Source organism: Hydra vulgaris, chromosome 11, assembly GCF_038396675.1.
Source record: "Hydra vulgaris chromosome 11, alternate assembly HydraT2T_AEP".
Classification (NCBI taxonomy): domain Eukaryota; kingdom Metazoa; phylum Cnidaria; class Hydrozoa; order Anthoathecata; family Hydridae; genus Hydra; species Hydra vulgaris.
The window spans coordinates 26,612,501-26,635,781 of record NC_088930.1 but is presented as its reverse complement, the minus strand read 5'-3'; the positions used below and the strand labels follow the sequence as shown (position 1 = coordinate 26,635,781).

Sequence of the window (23,281 nt, the reverse complement as noted above, 5' to 3'; positions counted from 1 at the left end):
ACTAGAGCCAAGCTATTCAGTGTGATGAGCATTAAAGTTACCAATAACAATGATATTGGTTGAAGGATAAATAGAAAGGGCTTGGTCAATTTGCTCAGAAATAACATCGAAAAGAGTGCAGTCTTGAGATAAAGGAGAGCAATAAAAAAAAAAAGAAAAAGGCGATAGAGTGATGTGTCGCTAAACAAAAGCACATAAAAGATTAGTCTGTGGATTCAAACTTAGTTTCCCGACAAATGGGTAATTTCTTATGAATGTAAATGCCCAGGCCAAGCATGTGACTGTTGGGGTCTTTACGAATTAAAGGAAGATAACCATCAACACTAAGATCACAAGATAAGATAGTTGAACTCAAATTAGCCTTGCAAAGAGTAAGAAGGTCTGGTGAACTTTGCAAGAGATAAGACTCAACAGAAGAAAAGTTACTTTGAAGACCACGAATATTAGTGAATGATCGATTTAAAGAACTTGGTGATGACAATGGCTTTTGTGCTTCATAGTTTTTGGTAATTTAATCATTTTTAAATTTGTTAAAGAACTTGACTCAAAGCACAAATAGTACTCAGTAAACTATTTAAAAGTCCAAGCAATTGCCTCATTACTATTTTTAAACCCTAAGTCGTAGCAAAGGGCTCTAAATGTGGCCTCAACAATGCACACCAAAAGGAATAGGAACACCAAATAAGCTAATACTAAATTAGAGAAACTGCACTCAGAGCGGAGAAGTTTACTAAAGGAGAATAATAAACATTTAGAACCTGAAAGAAAAAAATCAAAGATTTTTTTAATATTTCCCATCAAGATGTCTTTGTCAAGATGAAATCAGAAGAAAACAAGGAGTTTCTTTTCAAACAAAGAGAAAAGGATTGGCTAGACTCTATACTTAGAGTTGATCTGAAGTTAGCTTGAGCTGTAGAAATAAAACTGCAAAAGGAATCAAATTCAAATTGAATTTTTATTCAACAAATTTCACTTATTTCAATATTGATCATTTGCTTGGTACATTTATGTCCTCTCCAGATCCCCTGATTTTTATTTCTATTTGTATAAAAGTACCAATAAAACAAGGTAATCAACCTAACTATTTTCATAAGTATTTAGATCTTTTTCTTTCTCTTTTCTTTTCTCTTGTTTATAGTACCTGAAAATGAGTACAGTGGTACTGAGGAAAATGCATGCAAAGAAAATACAGAGAATGTGCTGCGTATGGAATTTGTACTTCTCAAGAAATTGAGGAGCTTCCTGGATCATCTCATATTAAAAAAAAGAATGTGGCAGTAAGGAAGATTTAACTATGAAACTCTATGTTGTTGGATTGTTGAAAGGTGTCTAACATAAATGCCATACAAATACTCATACCTACCAAAGAAGCATATTAGAAGAACCCTAATAAATTAAAAGACAGAGCAGAGGAAAAACAAATTAGTTTACTGTTTTGACACCACTGCATCAAACGAAGGTTCAAAGTACAGTTACAACACAGGAAGGTTCAAAGGGGCTTGTACAGTTTTGGAACTAATGTTGGTTAGAAAGCTGCTTTTTCTAGCTTGTTGCAACAATTCAAGAATTGTGAATAAGTAATAGTTGCATTTCCACAAGCTAGAAAAAGCAGCTTTAATATTCTTGAAGTCATTTTGAGATGTGTGTTCAAAATGTTGGAATGACTAGGCCTAAACCAGATATTCAATGACTAGGCCTAAACCAGATATTCATATTCAAAAAGCATGGGAAAAGTTCAAAAAGCATTGTGACATGGGTATCAGCCATGAAAGTGTTAAAGAACATCTATCTTCTAAAGTAATTGTCAATATATCTGCTGATTTTAAAACTTGTGGAATCCCAGAGAATAGAAAGAGCTACTACAAATGTTATTGGTGTTTTTAGGAACATCAATATAATATTCACTGAATAGAATATAAACAGGAATTTAATCTGTAGGTGCTATCAGATATGCCTGGTGAATGATCAATGCCATTTATTGTCTGAAATTATTCCTGTTCCAGGGATAATCATATTCTGAGCGATGAATTTCTGAGTGATTAAGAACACAATACCTTATCAGCTGCCTGTATTTTCTTGTTAGAGTGTATTGCAAAGCTTGATACAATATCCACAAAGCACACTCACCTTCCAAGCAAGACTTTGGTTTCTTGCAACATTTTTTGAACTATCAGGAGATTGACAAGAAACATTTTTGAGAAAGCTCTAAAGAAATTTTTTAATAAATTGTTGTATTTCAATGCTGAGTTGGTAGTTGTCATTTTCTTGATCTCTCAAATTTAGACAAAGAAAAATGATAAAAAATGGTAAACATAGTCCTAACTCAAGTGTGTGTGCATGTGTGTGTATAATATAGTAAAAGTAGAGTACTTGCTTCATAAGTGAGAGTTTAATTACCACCATGTCCCTGGAAGTAATTTGTTTCTCCAAACAGCGGCCTTATTTATCTAATCTGTAACTGGTTCCTGTTTTGGAGTTTGAGAGTTAAGAGAGGGTTAAAGCTACAATTAAAAAAAAATTAAAGCAGCCTCCTCAACTGTAGTGTTATATATATATATATATATATATATATATATATATATATATATATATATATATATATATATATATATATATATATATATATATATATATGTATATATATGTATATATATATATATATATATATGCATGTTTATCTTTCATTTAGATTTTTATTTAAGTTTGAAGCTGTTTCTATAAGTCATGTTTAATAGATTATTCTGTTATATTTATCTTTGTATTGTAGATTAAGTGCCACTGCTTTTTTTTATGGCTTAACCATTCAAATAGACTGTATTATTTGGCAACACAAAACAGACCATGTTACTTGGCAACACAAAACAGATGTTTTAAAAAAAGAGAGCAAAAATAAAACACCACCAAAAAAAGAAAAGTTATATTTTCATTCAAACCATTCCTTGAAACCTAAATTTTTCAATGGATCTAAAATATTATTGATTAAAAAGAATGATGCAGAAAACAATGTGTTGAACGAAGAACAAATTGAGAAAATGTTGAAATATGTTAGTTCTAAGTTAGATAATGGGTCTTTACGAATAAACAAAAAAATACATAACATTGATAAAGAAAATAGTGAAAATATGAAGAACAATGTGAATAATAAAGTTTTATCAAAAAATGCTTATCATTTTTTTCGTCCATCATTTTTTAGTAAAGAAAACCAAATGCTACAACGCATACATAATTTATCTGGTAATGAAATAGAACAAGCACAAGAATCTGGTAAAGAAATAGTACAAACACAAGGACTGTTTACTCAATCACCACAACAATCAAATATTTCAACTTTTAGAAAAAATAAAGATGATTCAGTAGAAACTGTTATGAAAGTGCCAAACATTATGAAGGAGTTTCAAAAGCTTCCTTTTGAAGGTACAAAGAAAAACAAGGAGGAACTTTCCGATAATACTGCTCATCATGAAAATCTAATAAGTGATTCAATCGACACAGAGTTTTCAAAAGAGTTAGAAGAACTTGAAGAAACTAGTTTTCATTTAGATGATGAAGATGAACCTCAAAATAATTTAGAAGGTAATAATTTGGCTTCTGTAAAAAGGTCTGGTCTAAATAAAGTTTCCACAGATATTTTATTTAATAACCATACTCTACAAAATGAACCTTTAAACATAACAAATGAAGACCAAGTTTACAAAAGAAGTTCTTCTGGGATTTCTCAAGCTCAAAAAACTCACAAGAGTTTTGACAAAGAAACTCCTCTAAAATTTAATATTGTATTTACTTTAACATTTATTAATATAAGACTTTCAGATTTAATAGAAAAGCTATATGAGAAATCCTTTATGTCCACTGCTCCCTGGCTTTTCACTTCCTCTTGGCTTGGAAAAATGTCAGCAGGTAATTCATTTTAATGTATATATATATTTTTCACATTTTTTAAAATTATAAAATAAAAACTTCAGTTGAAATCATTTTATATATGTTATAAGAGATCATTAGTATTTTAAAAAAAAAGTAAATTAAATAAACAAATTTATATATAGTATATAAATAGTAATTTTATTTTATTATTTATTGATTTTTTGTCTTAGTAATTTTCTATGTGTATTAGGGTGTTGCAGAAAAAAAAATTTAATACAACTATGTGCACTATGGTAATCCTCCTTATTAGATCTCAGTAGCTCACCATAAAAGTATCTGGTCTCTAAGACATTGTTTTGCTAAAGAAGGTGTTTTAAAAAAACGTCAAATAAGTTGTGATGAGATTGCAGGATATTTTAAGAACTCGATATTTAATATTTAGAAATAATTTTTTTAGATAAATTTGCTTCTATTAGCATGTTAGGTGTTAGATTAAACTACACTACTTTATACTAATGTCAATTATATATTTTTAATTATAATTTTAATTATTTTAAAATGAAAACTTTTTTTACATAATTTATTTCATTATCTATTTAGTGATCAGTTTCATTGTTGCAATAAAAAGTTTTTATCAAACCAAACTATTGCAATTACTATTTGTAATTTTAATTGACAAACTAAAGTATAAAATCATATGATAAACATGTGGAAATCATTTGTTCATCAAATGGATGAACATGGTTCATTTAAAAGACTAAAAATGATGAACAACTGATTCCGACATTTAAAAGACAAAGTAAAAATTGGAAGTCTTTAATTTTTTCATTTTAAATTATAGTGCTAAAGTGTCAAACAATATACTGTTTTGCATTCTCATTTTTGTTTAATATAGTACAATATTTGCTATTGTGATGGGGTTTTCCATATAGATTTCTGACTTGTGGAGAAATATGTTGCAGAATTTACTGGCTTAACAGGAGTTATGCAACTGCAATCAAAGCATTGCAATCCAAAAATGGATGTCCTCTGGCAAGTATGGCTTAAATGTGGAGGTAGTATGTATTATGATGATAGCACAAACTGCATTATAAGGGAGCCTTATGATGCAGTTTGTGCTATCATTAGTGAAATGTTTGTGCTGTCATTAGTGAAATATTTAACTAAATGAGTGAATATTGATAAATCTTTCGTCATCAAAATTAAGTATTCTGTGAAATATATTAATTTTCAAAGTAAATTCAATATATAGTTTAGTCATTATTTTTAAAGATATTATTGATTTATGAATAGAATCTTTGCTCTGCATACTCATTATGCTAAAACTATGATGAGAACCCTGGTAATGAGTGAGCCAATACAAGGTGTCCTGCAGTTATGATAAAACATCTGTTAAAAAGATGAGATGAGAAATCTGCAGAGAAAGATGATAGAGTAAGAGCAACTGGAAGAGAGATTGAGATAAAATCTTGACCAAAAGAGAGCAATTCAATTACTCTAAAAACCAGCAAAACAAAAAGCTTTAAGCAACTTTGAGCCAAAATTCTCCAGTGAATATAGTGGAACAAATCAAGATTCAGACAGAGACTCCTACAAAAAAAAAAAAAAAAGCTCAAAAAGATTTGCCTTTAACTCAATCTGAATGATGTATTGGATAAGTGGATTCCATTCATGTTCAATTAATCAAGTTTTAGTGTAAAAAAGTTAAGAATACAACAAATATAAATACAAAATTTTAAAGGAAAACAATTCAAATGTTATTTCATTTAAAAAATGACTGCTTTTTCTTAGCTATCAAGCTAGTATGAGAGCAATTTTGATGTGACTATTCCATGTTGTGGTGGCAGATAGATGTTGGCATGTTGGGCATTTCCAAGTCCCTGATGGCATAAAAAACTATGATTTTGCAAAGATTGAGGTACTTATAATAAGAGAGCAAAACCTGGATAAAATTAGAGATTTTGAACTTGTTCTTCTCTTTGACACAAAGCTGGTGGAACAATGCAGAGTGGAAGTAAAAATATCTGAAACAGTAGGAAGGTTGGTAATTAGTGTACCCTCTCCTCAGTCTGGTCCACTTGACTTTCTTCTAGGTAGTAAGTGACCGGGGCCCTGGCCCTGGCTGAAAATGAAACTTTTTGCAAACCTGACCCTGGCCCCTAGGGTTGATAGCCGGGGCTGGAAAAATTTTTTTTAATACTTTCTATATTATAATTTTATGCTTACATTTACTATATATTAAATACTAGCATATATTTATATACTTTTAAACTCTAATTTACTTCAATTAACTCTAGTTAACAAGATTGCAAGCAACCACTATTAAGTTATGAGTTACTTTAAATAGAGAATAAGTTAAAATACTAGGAAACAGTTAATTGCAAACTTAAAAAGTTGCAGGTTGTATAAAAAAGGAAAACATGAAGATAAGTAAGAGTTATAAGGTTTTTTTGATGTGCAAGGAAAAAAACTGAGTTAATAAAAGTTTTTAAAGTATGAAGGGACAGATACAGTAAAAGGCTGCAACTTGTTGAATAAGAAGCCAAATAAGAATGAGTTTTGGTTTATCATAATAGAGATCATTTGAGCATTCACCATGATAGTATTTGTAGAAAAAAGAAAGAAATGCAACTTACAACAATTGGAGAGTGGTTTAAGTTTGGCAGATAAAGCAGGTCTAATTACATTTACAATGTGCTTTTAGACTAAAAATTGGGAATTACAAAAGTCCAGAAGTTAAATCCATAACCTTAGGCTGTTACAACTGCTTCTATCACTGGAAAACATAATGGTACAATTGGAAATATTGCAGTGCTCTTTGTAGGCGGGTTCTTTGGTACTGTGCAGATTATTTACTATACAAATTACTGTCAGTTTTTTTTTTAATTTAAAGAGACTAATAATAGAAAAATATTTTAGGCATATTGTAATGAAATGATATGTTCACCATTTTATAATAGTACTAAAGGGAAGAACAAAGGGACCCAGTCAACCTTACTCAAAAAAGATCTTTGGCTTAGGAATGAAAATAGTGTGAATACACTATGTGACATGAGAAATTGGATTGGAGCAAACTTGAGTTTGCTTGTATAACTCTCTTTTACAATCTTGCAACTGAACCAAGGAAGTTCTACAAAATGGCTCTTGAAAAAAAATGATTGACTGTTGATTGCTTATCACAAAATTGTAGTTGCTATTGATTGCTTATCACAAAATTGCAATTGTTATCACAAAATTGCAATTTTTTTTACTTTTTTATTTTTTTATTTTGTAGTTTACCTCCCCAAGGCCAAAAGTGAGTAATCAGTTTTCACTTTTGTTCACCTGAAGTTTTGTAAATGGTAAAACCCAAAAGGTAAAACCTAACCAGTTAAAAAAGGTAAAAACCTTTTTTAACTGGTTGGGTTTTACCTTTTGGGTTTTACCATTTACAAAACTTCAGGTTTCTACAACCTGGTGCACACAATGAAAAAAGGTTCGTGGCTGGCTCATTGTATTTTTAAGCAATACAAATAACCAGGAATTACAACAAGCAGTCTCATTGAGCCCACTGGCAATAAGATTCCTGCAAGTGATCTTAAAGCAATCAAGAAATTTTAACAGATCATGATAGATCCACTTCATATTTCACTCCACAGTCTGTTATCTTTGTTTTAGCTGACAATGCTTGGAGGAAGAAAAGAGGATGAATATTGTTGTGCAACTATTGAAATACAATGTTTCATAGATTAATCAATTTAACAAAAACAACCAGAGGCTTCTTCAAAGGTCAGTTCTCTCTCAAAGTTTTCAAACTTTGTTTTTCTCAGGAGTCCTATCTTTTTTTTCTCCATCTTGGTATAACCAAAAATGATATTTTCTCATAGAAGAAAGAAGGTCAATTTAAGAGGAAAGTTTAAAAAAAAGTTCTTTAAAATATGTGTGTCCAGTGTACATCAACTAGAAGCTGCTAATGACAGGGATAAAAGACACATCAAAGTAGTGGTGGACTTCATAGGCAAAATACATTCAGAACACTGGTTCCAAGACTCGATGGTAGTTTTAGACAACTGGGGAAAATATTTTTTTACAAAATATTTTGTTTGTTTTTGAAATCCATTTTTCTAACAAAAATTATGTAATTCTTGCATTACTTTAATTGGGGTTTATAATTAATAATTTTTTTTACAAACATTTAAGAACAATGCAGTTGTAATAAAAAGTTTAAAAATTGTGAAAATTTATCAAAAATGTATTAAGCAACCATTACAACAAAGTTACTGCATTGGACAGTGTATTTCAATTTGATAATTTTATAGAAATATTGAAAAATAGCCAATATTTTTACAAAAGTTTCAATCATAAAATGTAAAAGTATTCTGCAATTACAGTTGACATGATTTTACTTTCTAAAATATTTTCTTCATCAAAACAATGTATTAGAGGTCAGATATTTTTATGGTATTTTAAGGAGGAATGCCATAGTGCACATAGTAGTATTAATAATATTTTTTCTGGGACACCTTCATATATATATATTATATTTGTTTATTTTAGTGATTTTTTTGAGTAATACAAACACTTCTCCTGGAAAAGAAGTTTTCAAGGTTTTTTTTTTTTAATTTTAGAGTTTCTTACATTTTATTTAATATGCAATCAGGGTTGAACTTTTATAAGGTTTTAAATTTACTGACAAAAAGGTAAAAAATCAAGACTGGCAAAATTAGTAAGAAAAAAACAACAACATAAAAATGCATAAATAAAGAATAAAAAATAAGTAAATAAAGTACAATAAGGAGATTTTTTATAATTTATTTTTGAGAAAACAAGTTCAAATAAATTCTATGTTGAATTTTTATCACTGATAATTCAGCTCTTCAGTTTTTTTGATAATTCAGCTCTTCAGCTTTTTTGATAATTCAGCTCTTTAGTTTTTTTGATAATTCAGCTCTTCAGTTTTTTTGATAATTCAGCTCTTCACTTTTTAATTCTTCTTCTTCTTGCTCAAATTCAAGTTTTGCAATACTTTTTTCAGTTTTTTCATAATTCAACATTTTTATAAAAAAATTGATTTGAATTTGTAGTGTAAATTGTAGCTTTTTTTTTTTTTTTTGGCTGAATGCATTAGTGTAATGATATATATGATTTATGTATTGCTATATTGACATTGATATTGAATTATGGATTGATACCTGACAATTTATAATATTGATTGAAGGATGCTAGATTACTTTGTAAAATTAAAAAAAAAATTTTTTTGGGCTTAAAGATGGATTGTTGTCTGATGCTTTGTTTAAAGTTTCTTTTTGGCTGAATGCTGTATTGCTTTCTGAAGTTTACCTGTAAGTGAAGTTAAGTTTTTATAAAATTTTCATATGGATTTGTTAAAAAAAGCATAAAAAGCAAGTTTTTAGCTTTTTAAGAACAGACTTTAAAGGCATATTGAAAGCTTTGTGCTGTTCAATGTCAAGTTAGCATACTGAACTGAAAAGAGGATATAAATCATACTGTAAAAGCTTAAAAGGTTGCTCTGCTTTTTCTCATCAAATTGTCTTACAATTGTATTTTTTATTGCAGTGTTTAGAGTTGAATCTTGTTATTTTTTATATGTTGTTTTGTAAGTCTCTTGTATACAAACTTAAATAGAATAAGGTTCTCTAAGCAGTAAAACAAGTTTCATATCTGTAATGAGCTTCTGTTGAAAAAACTTGAAAATGTATAATCTTTATTGCAAAAAACAAAAAAGGTATTTCAGATTTTTAAAATATTTGCTGAAATTTTCTTACGGTTGTGGCGTACTAAGATTTTTTTTTAACTAACTCACTTCCAACAAGGTTTCAAGCAAACATTTTTAACAAGCAACCACTTTTAAGTTGGGAGTTACTAGAAAACAAAGAATATTCTTAAAACACAATAAAGCAGTTAACGAAAGGCTTAAAGAACTGTAAATTGTCCGAAAAATTGTATGAGTCCGAAAAACATGAGAGTGAGAGTTCTAAAGTTTTGCCTTGAAGTAAATGAACATGAAGGGAACTAAGAAAATAGATTTTTTTAGAGCATGAAGGGAACTAAGAGATGTTTTTAGAACATGAAGGGAACTAAGAAAATAAATGTTTTTAGAACATGAAGGGGCACAGTGTGCCCAGAGCATAAAAAAATTCATTTTTCGAAATTTTATTTGTTAACTTTAAATAGTAAATTTATATTATGTAGAGCATATGTAGGTCAGTGCAAAAAAAATTTTCGAAATTCATCAAACCATTTTGTTGTCATAGCTGTTTGAAGTTGATGAAAAAGTGAAGCAAAATATTTATCTTATAATTGTACCGATACTGTTTTTTAACAACAACTTAGAAGTGCTATACAAATTGTACCGATACTGTTTTTAACAACAACTTAGAAGTGCTATACAAATTGTACCGATACTGTTTTTTAACAACAACTTAGAAGTGCCATACAAATTGTACCGATACTGTTTTTAACAACAACTTAGAAGTGCTATACAAATTGTACCGATACTGTTTTTAACAACAACTTAGAAGTGCTATACAAATTGTACCGATACCGTTTTTTAACAACAACTTAGAAGTGCTATACAAATTGTACCAATACTGTTTTTAACAACAACTTAGAAGTGCTATACAAATTGTACCGATACTGTTTTTAACAACAACTTAGAAGTGCTATACAAATTGTACCGATACTGTTTTTTAACAACAACTTAGAAGTGCTATACCAATTGTACCGATACTGTTTTTTAACAACAACTTAGAAGTGCTATACAAATTGTACCGATACTATTTTTTAACAACAACTTAGAAATGCTATACAAATTGTACCGATACCGTTTTTTAACAACAACTTAGAAGTGCTATACAAATTGTACCAATACTGTTTTTAACAACAACTTAGAAGTGCTATACAAATTGTACCGATACTGTTTTTAACAACAACTTAGAAGTGCTATACAAATTGTACCGATACTGTTTTTTAACAACAACTTAGAAGTGCTATACCAATTGTACCGATACTGTTTTTTAACAACAACTTAGAAGTGCTATACAAATTGTACCGATACTATTTTTTAACAACAACTTAGAAATGCTATACAAATTGTACCGATACTGTTTTTTAACAACAACTTAGAAGTGCTATACAAATTGTATCGATACTGTTTTTTAACAACAACTTAGAAGTGCTATACAAATTGTACCGATACTGTTTTTAACAACAACTTAGAAGTGCTATACAAATTGTACCGATACTGTTTTTAACAACAACTTAGAAGTGCTATACAAATTGTACCGCTACTGTTTTTAACAACAACTTAGAAGTGCTATACAAATTGTACCGATACTGTTTTTTAACAACAACTTAGAAGTGCTATACAAATTGTACCGATACTATTTTTTAACAACAACTTAGAAGTGCTATACAAATTGTACCGATACTATTTTTTAACAACAACTTAGAAGTGCTATACAAATTGTACCGATACTATTTTTTAACAACAACTTAGAAGTGCTATACAAATTGTACCGATACTGTTTTTTAACAACAACTTAGAAGTGCTATACAATAAAAACAACTCCATGAATTTAGAACATTTTTTTTGCTCTGATCTGGAAATGATATTGAATTTGTGAATTATTTAAATAAAAATAAAAATTTAAGTTTAAACATATAATTTGTGTAGATTTGTTTTGACCTAAGAAAATTCTAAGTTATGTGAAAATATATTTCTTTGATTAAAACCAAAGTGACAGGAAAAAAAAGGCTGCAGGAGGCCGCAAACAAGCTCAATTGTTTCATATAATATAGACTTTATATTTTTATGTATAAAAATTCCACAGTCCGGTTATCCCCGGAAATTGATTAATTTAAATTTGAACTTAGATTGTTCGTTCGTGTTGATATTCGAGGCTCTGTGATTATGAAATCACTTTTTACAGACAATCCAATAATACCTTTGATATCTTGTGTCAAAATGTTATTGATAAAAAAAGAAGAATTTGAAGAATTTTTTATAAATTTGAACATTGAATTAAGTTCATTGGATAAAAAAAATAAAACTGTAGTCGAATTAGAAACTTGTGATCGAATTGGAAACTTGAAGAAGGAAATTGGGATAAAACTGTCTAGGAATCCACCTGCAGCATAATCATCATCATCATCATCTGCTACTCAGACTAAAAGAGAACGGAAATCAAAAAGACCATCTCCCATGAACACTGTTATCAAAGATACCGTCGAGTCTCTGCTTGATATATCCAGGTTTTTTCAAAAAAAACTCCAAGTTTACTCTCTACATTTACATTCTGTACATGTAGAGGGTAGATTTGGACTTCATGGTTCTGGAAATCACAACTATTGCCATTACTTTTCTGATCCTTAAACTATAGACTTAAAGGGAACAAACTATATTTGTTCCTTTTGGTGTTCCCTTAAATTTAATGATTCAAAAAACCAAGTAATATGGACTAATCCAATCCCATTAATTATATTAATTTGACATGCCTGCTACTCTAATCAAAGCAAAAGAAACTAGGAAGAATGTAAAAGAGCATTTTAAATGAAACTCAGTCTATTTTTTCAGAAAGTGGTACAAATATTTATAAAAACAGAGGTAAGTATGGTTGGTTTTTAAATAAAAATGGTAGATTTATCAGTAGGTGATTCTAGTGCTTTTTGCCACTATTGCAATTGTTTTAGAAGTGTTGCCAATGACCTAGTATGTATTCTACATGGGTTCACTATTGATAAAAGCTTATAAATTAGGTAAAAGTTTTAAGGCGAGACAGATGTCATTGTAAATAAATACACATGACATTTACTTCAGACATTTAATAAGAACACAACCAATAAAAATAAAAAAGCCAGTAAAAAAAGACTTTTGTAATGTCGAATATGTGGAAAAACAGAAAACTTGGACATACCACAAAAGGCTGTAAAGTATGATGTGAAAAATTTCCTTAGGGAGAAAAAAACGATAATTCAAGAATGTTTTCCGTGATCATATAAAATCAATAAAACTTATGTCTATGTATATTTGTATTTGATATTAAACTATTTTGAACTCAAATATACTTGATTTAGAATATGATATAGTATTATTTTTCAAAAATTATATTACCCATATATTAGTCATAATTAAAGTAAATTAGTAATTACTCATATATTAGTCATACGTCATGCCAGAATCATGTAAGTTGACCTCAAAGCAACATAGCCAGCAAGTAACTTTTTGGTAAAAAGGGATCGCAGCGGAGGGCGGCAGCAGACAAATTTAAAACAAAAAAAATATTTTTTAATTTATACTTTATAGTTTTTTGAAAAATTTAGAAAAAGTGGGGCATGACTCTCGGTACCCCTCCCCTCCCCCACTTTTGTCCTGTTCCCTAGGTCAGAGTGCACACACATAAAATTTGACCTCAGAATCAGATTCTTTGACCCAAAAAATTCATATACTAAAATTTTTACAAGATTTTATTGATAATTAATGGAGTTATGAATTGTTTCCTAAAAACCACATTCTGGGCACACTGTGAGAGGGAGATACAGTAAAATGATGCAACTTTGCTGAATGATGAATCAAGCTAATCAAACTAGTAGAGAAAAAATTTTGATTAGATCAAGAAAAGCAACATGTCAGATAAAGTTTCTTATTTGTCATTGCTGCAAATCAAGTTTAAAATAAAAATCTTCAATTTTTTTTTGATCAAATCTTTGAGTTTGAAGAACAGTTCGATCAACAACAATAGACTCTTTTATCTTGTTAAGTCAATTTTTTTATGCTTATTTCTTATTATCTTCTTTAAGGGTTCATTTTTGACTTTGAATAAATTCTTGAAGTAATACAACTGTTTTTCTGACTTTTTTTATTTTGGATTGTGAGTGTATTTTTTCTTTTGGAATAGAATTGTTTTCATCAATGGCAGCACCTAGAAAACAAACTTCAGTGTCAGATTCAGATTCATTGCTGTTGATTTCATTCTTATTATCTTATTTCATTCTTTTTTCTTTGAATGTGCTGTGTTGGATTTGTTGAGAAAACTACTCAACAAATAAAACACGACAGATAGTACTTCTTGATCTGTTAAGTGTATTCCTCTCAGATTCCAGTATTATATACTGAAAGAGCTGATGAAAATGGCATTAAAGCTTAATCCATCCAGTATTATAAATCTTGAAATTAGTTCTTCAATTGGTTGCTTTTATAGCAAGATTTTTTTATCAATAATTTTTAGCTACCTATTTCAATGCAATGTTTTTACAATGCCTTAATGACCTTAATGATTAGTTTGTTATTTTAAATTGAATCATTAACTGTTTAAATTGAATCATTAACTGTTTAAATAACTAATAAAAAGTTAAAATTATTTTTATAATTAAAAGCACAATCCTAAAGTACTGCTAAAATTATTATGAGTTTTTTTTTGTTTTTTGTTAATTCCTTAACACGATCCTTGATGAACAAGGCCGCTGCGGGGAGAAATAAGTTTTAACTATTTCATTAAAAAATTCCCATTTCTGACATTCAAAATTGTCTTTCTAATTATTTTTTGAAATTTTCTTAAAAAAGCTTCAAAAAATAATTAGAAAGAAGAGCTTGAAGAGTCTGTTTTAGTCTTTAAAGACTAAAACAGACTCTTCAAGAGTTAAAAAATGTGGTCCAAAGTGGGTCACTACAACGAAACTTAACCAAAATAAAATTTGAGGAAGGTAAGGGTACAAATATTAGGTGAAAATAGATCATCAATAAAATAGATAAAGAGTTTGCAGAAAAAAAATACTTATTCATCTTATTTTTTCAACAACATTTTTCACTTAAACTTTACTGTGCTTTAGTCTTAGCAGCTTAGACTTTCCATAATTTTAATTATTTAGTATTTATTAGTTATAATTATTTAGTATTTAGAACAGCAAAAAAGAAAATAAAGTAGGTAATAGTAAGAATAAATTTGATATAAAAAAATATTTTTTAGAACTGGAAAAAAGAAAAAGTTTCAAAATCCGCAACTGATTATTTGCAACACGGTAGCTTTTTTGTTCATTAAAGTTAATCAACAATTCTTTTTGTTTTACGTTACATACACACAAGTAAGCATTTATACATACATGCTTGGAAGTTGTACATACATGCTTGGAAGTTGTACATATATGCTTGGAAGTTGTACATATATGCTTGGAAGTTGTACATACATGCTTGGAAGTTGTACATATATGTTTGGAAGTTGTACATATATGCTTGGAAGTTGTACATATATGCTTGGAGGGTGGAGGGTATATATATATATATATATATATATAGAGGGTATATATATACATATATATATATATATATATATATATATATATATATATATATTTATATATATATATATATATGTATATTTATATATATATATATGTATGTATATTTATACATACATGCTTGGAAATCGTACATACATGCTTGGAAGTTGTACATATATGCTTGGAAGTTGTACATACATGCTTGGAATTTGTACATACATGCTTGGAAGTTGTACATATATGCTTGGAAGTTGTACATATATGCTTGGAAGTTGTACATATATGCTTGGAAGTTGTACATATATGCTTGGAAGTTGTACATACATGCTTGGAAGTTGTACATACATGCTTGGAAGTTGTACATACATGCTTGGAAGTTGTACATATATGCTTGGAAGTTGTACATATATGCTTGGAGGGTGGAGGGTATATATATATATATATATATATATATATATATATATATATATATATATATATATATATATATATGTATGTATGTATGTACACGTGTATGTATATATAAATATGTATATATGTTTCCAAAATTTCTTTTTTATAGAAGATAAATAAAACAATTGAGAAAAAAGAAAAATTTTTTCCACTTATAAATAAAAATCATTTTTTTTAACAAGTAAAATAACAATACATATTACGATTATTTTATAGTTGAAAAAAATAAAACTTATTTAATTTTATATGCTATATTATATATATATATATATATATATATATATATATATATATATATATATATATATATATATATATATATAATATATATATATATATATATATATATATATATATATATATATATATATATGTATGTATATATACACTTATTACAGAGAGATAGGGAGAAAATATTTTTGTTCTATTTAATAGATGTATTCTATTAAATAAAATACATCTATTAAATATTCTTATACATCTGTATACATATTTAGGTGAAAAAATATTTGAAGATTTATTGTCTGTAAAGATAAAAAAAGGTAACAATTTAAGCTTTTATAAAAAATATATTTTTTGAAGGTTTGTTAAATTTATAGGTTTCAATTTTTATGTAGGTATTACAGCTTCTCTAACTTCTATGCCACTTGAATGTTGCAAAAATAATGGCTTGTGTGAATGGCTTAAAGAAGTTATTGGTGAGGAAAAAATTATTTTAACTGGTAGGTTTTAAAGTTCATAAGTATTATTATTTTTAAGTATCAATTACTCATTTAAATTAAGTTTTGAAACTTAATCACAGCTCATCATATTTGTATTCATTTCAAAATATAATAAGTACAAATTTAAAAACTATTTTTTCTTCCTTAAGGCAAATAGTTCTGAAAGTAGAGTATTCCCATGGGAATGTTATATACTAATTAAATATTTTTTATGAACAATTCATAAAAAAATTATTTATCTTGGCTGATTCAATAACAAGACAAGTTCGCCATTATATTGTATTTTATCAATTGAATAAATGAAATTTTTGTATTCTTGCTATTTATATCTAAATGTACAAATAATAATTATTAAATGTTATAAATAATAATTATTAAATGTATAAACAATAATTGTTAAATGTTATAAATAATAATTATTAAATGTATAAATAATAATTAGTAAATGTTATAAATAATAATTATTAAATGAAGTAAAGTCTTTAGATAAAGATCAACTTTTAGTTCACTATTCGTTGTTGTATAATTTAACCCTGGGACGTTTTTTATTTTGTGTTTTTGGAATATTTTTATTTACCCATATATTTATAATTTTTGATGAATGTTTGTTAAATATTTGATGGAAACAAGTTATGAAAAAAATTACAGGTTTTTTTTCAAAGAAAAATATCTATTTGGAAGCACCGCTTCATATTCATGATGGTAGAATGAAAAATGAAAATATGGATGTACAAATATCAGCATTAGTAATTTCATACAATGAAATAACAACAGATGAGTTAGGAATTTATGTTACAGTTAGCGTAAATATCAAACTTCCCTTACCATTCTCAGCAACAGGTAAAGTTTCACTTTACCTTATAAATATTGAACATTTTTTTTACTTTTTTTGTTTTTCAATATTTTATATTGAAAATGGACAGTCGATATTTTGACTGAAATGATAATTTTTTGTTTTTATAAATTAAATATTTTAACCTTGTTTTAAGGAATTGTCAGTTTACAATCTAGTGGAAGACTTAAATTTGATGCAAGTTTTATACCTAAGCAAAAGGTGGATGTAGGTTTTGGTATAGGCAAGTTTTTATATCAAAATATTCATGCAAAATACGCAAATTTTCCAAGAAGTTTAATTTTTCAAAATGGTTATATAATGTTTTTGGGTAAGATTTTATTTTAACATTTTTTATAAGAAAAAAATATTAAGTATATAGAAATAAAACATCATATTTACCATGGTTAAACAGTTTTTAATATCTTTATCATCTGTGTCTGTTACACACTTTTTTCTTTACACACAATTTGTATAAGCAAGTTTACACACAATTTGTATAGCAAGTTCTTTTTTTTTAAGTTTCTTTAAATTACTGGCATTCTAGTAAAATAAATTTTAATCAAAGTAACCTATGTCAATGTTATTTTAAATGAATAAAAAACCAAAGGTAAACACTTGAGGTAAGATAAGCGCTTGGCTAGAGTTAATGTGATCAAAGTTGCTTATGTTTAGAAAACATAATTATTTTAAAAGGGTAGCATTTACAACTCAATCTTGTGAAGCTTTTTTAAGTTTGACAAATAGTTATTTTAATTTAAAAAAAGGTTTTTTACTAATTACTTAATGAGCAGATTGTGATGAAAAAAATATTCTTGTCTATTTACTTTATGTATGCCAGATTTAATGTGTTGAACTATTGATTGATAAAATTTAAAACAATACTACTTGTGACAAAAAAATTTTTTTTAGAAATTCTTGTTGAATTAAAATTGGGTGTTTTAGCAATGGATGGAAGTGAGGATCACATGATTACGTTTGATAATGCTATAATAAATATAAACCCAATTTTACCATGGTATCATTTTGTCATTGCATATAAATCTGACTTAACATTGCCAGTATTAATAAACGCCATATATCCAAATGCAAGTATACCTAAATACCTGTTAACTTCAATATTTCCTAATGGATTGCAATTAACAATTACAGGCAATGAAGATGGTTTGTATTTTTCTAATTTTTTTTCTTTTAATAAAGTCTTTTTTGCATAGAATATAATAATAATTAGATTATAGAATTCAAAAACTGTTAGGTTATAAATTCCATTTGCTAGGTCATGAATCCCATTTAATTTATGACATACCTTTGTTTTATACTATGCAATTCATATCAAATTATTAACTTTAGTATTTTTTGTAGTTAATGTTTTTCTACAAGTAAAATTCAGATATAAACTTTGAATTTATATAAAATTTTATTATTTTCGACATAAAAACACACACAATCATAATAAGAATATACTTTTTAACATAAATTAATGTAAATTCTTAATATTTTTCGCACTTGTTTTTCTTGAACAATTTGCATAACAAACAAATAAATCAATTTTACATATTATAAATGCAGTTTAAAGCTATTTCATTCAAATGTGGTTTTATATTTTGTATTTTTAAGTTATTTCTTTCAAATTGTCCTTCAAAATATGGTTCCAAATAATGGTGTATTACGTTACCAAATAACTTTTTAAACAAATGGTCTTATTTGTGACATTTTTAATGAAACTTTCTCTCTTTAATAACTTCTATGCATTTTCTAAGGAGTTTAAATCTGAGGAATTTTCTAACCGATCCAAAAAGAATTATTTTGAACCTCTTTTTTTACCAGTTTTTTAATATATTTTGCTCTTTTTTTGCTTGCTTTTAAACAGATTTTTCTATTTGCTATCTTTCATAAAAATGTTATTTGAAAACCATTAGCCTATTCCATCTGTTTTTTCTGAGTTCTGGCTTTTGAGCTGGCCTACTGCTTTTAATGTTAAACTTATGCAAGGTTTGATTAATTTATGCAAGCTTTATCAAACAGTATTTTTGTCAAATAGTTGCTAAACTTATTCTTATCTCTTTCAACTTGCTAGTGAAATACGAAGAAAGACTTTCTCTCACTCGTTGTTATTTTTTATTTTTTTTGACTGGATTTGCCTAGCCTAAAAGATTTAATGGGGGCCATTTTTCTAGTTGTCTTTTGCATTACATCTTGTTATACCACATTTTCTTGATATTTCAAATAATGCTTGTTAATTAAAATGTATATTGTAATTGCTTTTTTGTAATTAAAGTTCTATAAATATATAATTCTAAATAACAATATGGGGGGAAAAAACTTTTTTTGTCCCTCATCTTGTTATTTACTTATAGAAAATATAGCAAAACAAGACAGATGACAAAACATAATTTTTGTAAATAAAACAGATGTCACTTGTCCCACTAAAATTGTTATCACTGAATATAATTTTATAGTTATATTTATACTATAAAAAACAACAACATAAATAAACTAAGAAAGACAACAATTTTATATAAATAATACATGAAAAATTAAACAGACAAAATTCTACAAAATTTATAAGATTGGTTTATAATTTGATAGGTATACTTTATATAATAAATTTAAACTCATTTTTTTAAAATTTTTTTAATAACCAAGGATCACTAAGTCTATGTTTTTTGGTTTATACGATTATAGGTTTAGTTTAACAATTTTTTTTTAATGGTAAAAAATCATTCATTTCTGATACAAGTTTTTATCAACCACCATATCCAACGAGGACCAACCATCTCTAATGAGGTAATTGGAGATGGTAATGAGGTAAAAAGCTTATTGATAACATAATAGAAAATTAAAGTTATCAATTAAGCTGATCCACTATTAAATTTTTTTGGAAATTTGAAAAAAAGTACTTTGAGCATGTGCAAACAGTGTTAAATAAAAAGCTACCAGAAAATATAAAAATTGTCAAGCTTTCAACTTTTATTTTAATTTTCAATCTAATTTTCTAACTTTTTTATTTAACGCTGTAACTGCATGCTTGAAAAACATTTTCTTTAGAAACTTCTAAAGAATATTTGAATTAAAAATGAGCTTAACACAGTGGAAAAGAAAAGTTGCATGAAATGAAGTTAAAGCAAAATATGAAATCATAATATTTTTAAGTTCTATCCTTAAGTAAGCTGCAAAAATAAATAAATACTACAAAAAGCAGCCAGCATGTCATTAAAATATTTTAGCATGATAACTAAACTTGTTGATTAAAATACACACTTATCATAAAATTTACACTTAGTAATGAAAATACACACTTAACATAAAAGTGACATACATACGAGTCATAAAATATATAGAAAACAAGAATACTTAGTGATAAAATGCATACTTGATATAAAAGTGACACTTGATGTCAAATATATACACTTAGCATTATCTCAGTGATGAAAATATTGTTGTGAACAAATTTGTTAATCATTTGATAATAAGCCAAGCTCAAATAATCTACAATATCTACAATTTAGGTTTATGCATTAATTTTCATAAAATCTGTAAATGAATGTTAAGTGAATGCAAATATCCTAACATTTTGAAAAATACTTTCTTTCCAGCAAGACAACCCTCTATATATCATACGCAAACAACATACACATACCATATTCAAATTAATATGTATTTGATCAACAACAATTGCTTAGAAATCTTGGGCAATGAGATAATTTAAACTCAAAAAAATATATGTACAGTTGAATATTAAATTACTAAATGCAAATAGTTTGTCACAAAATATTTAAAAGTCTGATTAAGCATCTGCTAAGGTTGCATCTCTTTATTGTGCACGACACTTTCTTACTCCGGATTTCTTTCTTTTTCTCTATAAATCTCAAATCTGTCCTTGTATGGAATACTGTTGCTATATCTGGGGTGGTGCCCTTTCTCTTTCAGACAAGGTGAAAAAATGTGTTGTAAACATAGTTGGACCTGCTTATGCAGCCAACCTCCAACCATTATCATATCGTTATAATGTTACTTGTTTTTCTCTTTTCAACAAATACTATAATGGCCACTGCTCTAAAGAGCTAGCGTCTCTTGTGCCATCTACTAAATTTCATTCTCGTGTTACTTGTTATTTAAATTAAGTCTAATCCTTTTTTTGTAACTGTTCCTAAGTGCTCCAAAAACTATTTGTCTAGTGTTTTTTTTCTCAAACATCAATTTGAGGAAAAAAAGTTCTTTGGAATTTGCTTTCTTTATCTTGCTTTTAAAGATTGCAAATTCATACAATTTGCTATCTTTTAAGTCATCTGTCATTATCTTGCTCTATAAACTTCATCTTTTCTTTTCCAGTAACTTTCAACTCTAATAGTGGTTGCTCTCAGTCTTGTTGGAAGCAAAGATGATTAAAAAAAAAAAGTTAATGCACAATTGAGAGCATTTATTAAAACACAACAAAACAATTGAATGCATTTATTATAAACAACCAAACAATTGAAAGCATTTATTAACAACAACAAAACAATTGAATGCATTTATTAAAAATAAAAAAACAATTAAAAGCATTTATTAACAACAACAAAACAAGCAACAAAATTAAAAAACAATTGAAAATTAAAAAAGTATTAAAAACTACAGTGGCTATCCCATGAATTCAGTGAATCCCATGAATTCAGTGAATCCCATGAATTCAGTGAATAATTTTATATGCATTTAATCTTTCCACTTTTTTCTTAATAATTTTTCGCGCATCTGAACTTTTGTCATAAAAATTCACTGATACCATCATGTACTTGAATTTTTAATCATAGAAAATGATACCATCATGCACTTGAATACCATCATACATTTGAACGTTTAATCATTGAACTTTTATGTTTAAACACATGAATAGGTTAAAATCCATTTTATTTTAGAGCAGCTTTGAATTTGTCTTGAAAAAAAATTTAATATTTGCTTTATTGATACATGAATTTTTGATTATTTTAAATGTTTTCTATTTAAGTGTTTTTTTTTTAATTTAAATTGCCTTTATTTATACACATTTAAACTGTTTTTAAGGAGTTAGAGAAAATATAGCTGACATTGAAATTCAATCAGGTTGTCATTTAAATGGAAATATCAGGATTTTTGAATTTTTTGTTCCTGCAAATGTTAATTTGCTTCCAAATAAAATTGTGGTTGAAATAAAATTAAACCCAATCGATGTTATGGGTGGACTAATAAAGTTAAGACATTCTAAAAAGTTATTATATAATGGGCCAGTTTTAACTTTGGAGCTAGACAATGGAAAATTAAAGGTAAGTTTTTGTATTAACATTTAAATTTTAAATGCATTTTACATCAATGGGGAAAAAAATTTTTTTTTGTCAATGATCAATAGTCTAAATAAAACTTTGTATTTAAATAAAAAATGACAGTTTACTATTAATTTAAATTTGACTTTTTTAATGTATAATTTCAATTCCATTTTTTTATTATGTGTAAATTCCATTCTATTCTTTTATTATGTGTATATATGCATTAGTGGTAAAGTGGTAGAGCGCTCACCTCATCAGTGAGAAGGTCCAAGTTCAATATTCACCACATCCCTAGTAGTATCGCACTCAACTTGTTTCACCCAAATAATCCATTTTTGCATTTGTGTGTGTGTGTGTAACAAATTCTCTCAATTAATTTAAGTGTGTGTGTGTGTAACAAATTCTCTCAATTAATTTGTGTGTGTGTGTGTGTAACAAATTCTCTCAATTAATTTGTGTGTGTGTGTGTGTGTGTAACAAGTTTTAACAATTCTCTTAATGTATCTCAAAATTGCCAAAAAATGCAAAAAGTTTTTTTCAATTCTTGAAATGTTACAGATCAATACTTACTGGTAATTATTTAAATAAATAAATTAATACACTTTTAGTATTTATAGTTAATATTTATAGGCAAATTTTTTATGTGATTGTCTCTATATCTACATTTTTTATATAAATTACTGGTATTGCTTAAATTTGGGAGTGTGTGTATGTATGTATGTATGTATGTAAGTATGTAAGTATGTATGTAAGTATGTATGTAAGTATGTATGTATGTATGTATGTATGTATGTATGTATGTATGTATGTATGTATGTATGTATGTATGTATGTATGTATGTATGCATGCATGTATATGT

General features: G+C 27.3%; 1 protein-coding gene across 2 annotated transcripts in view; it reads left to right on the top strand.

Moving 5' to 3' along the window:
• LOC100210878 (uncharacterized) overlaps window positions 1-23,281 on the top strand; it is a 108,271-nt gene that overhangs the window by 52,237 nt on the left and 32,753 nt on the right. For both annotated transcript variants that reach the window (XM_065810615.1, XM_065810616.1), the window contains 9 exons: window positions 2,768-3,897; window positions 8,398-8,447; window positions 14,826-14,877; window positions 16,086-16,130; window positions 16,206-16,310; window positions 16,959-17,150; window positions 17,300-17,473; window positions 18,055-18,306; window positions 22,183-22,421. In XM_065810615.1, the coding sequence (XP_065666687.1) occupies window positions 2,768-3,897; window positions 8,398-8,447; window positions 14,826-14,877; window positions 16,086-16,130; window positions 16,206-16,310; window positions 16,959-17,150; window positions 17,300-17,473; window positions 18,055-18,306; window positions 22,183-22,421 (2,239 nt within the window). The remainder of the gene's footprint in view (window positions 1-2,767; window positions 3,898-8,397; window positions 8,448-14,825; window positions 14,878-16,085; window positions 16,131-16,205; window positions 16,311-16,958; window positions 17,151-17,299; window positions 17,474-18,054; window positions 18,307-22,182; window positions 22,422-23,281) is intronic.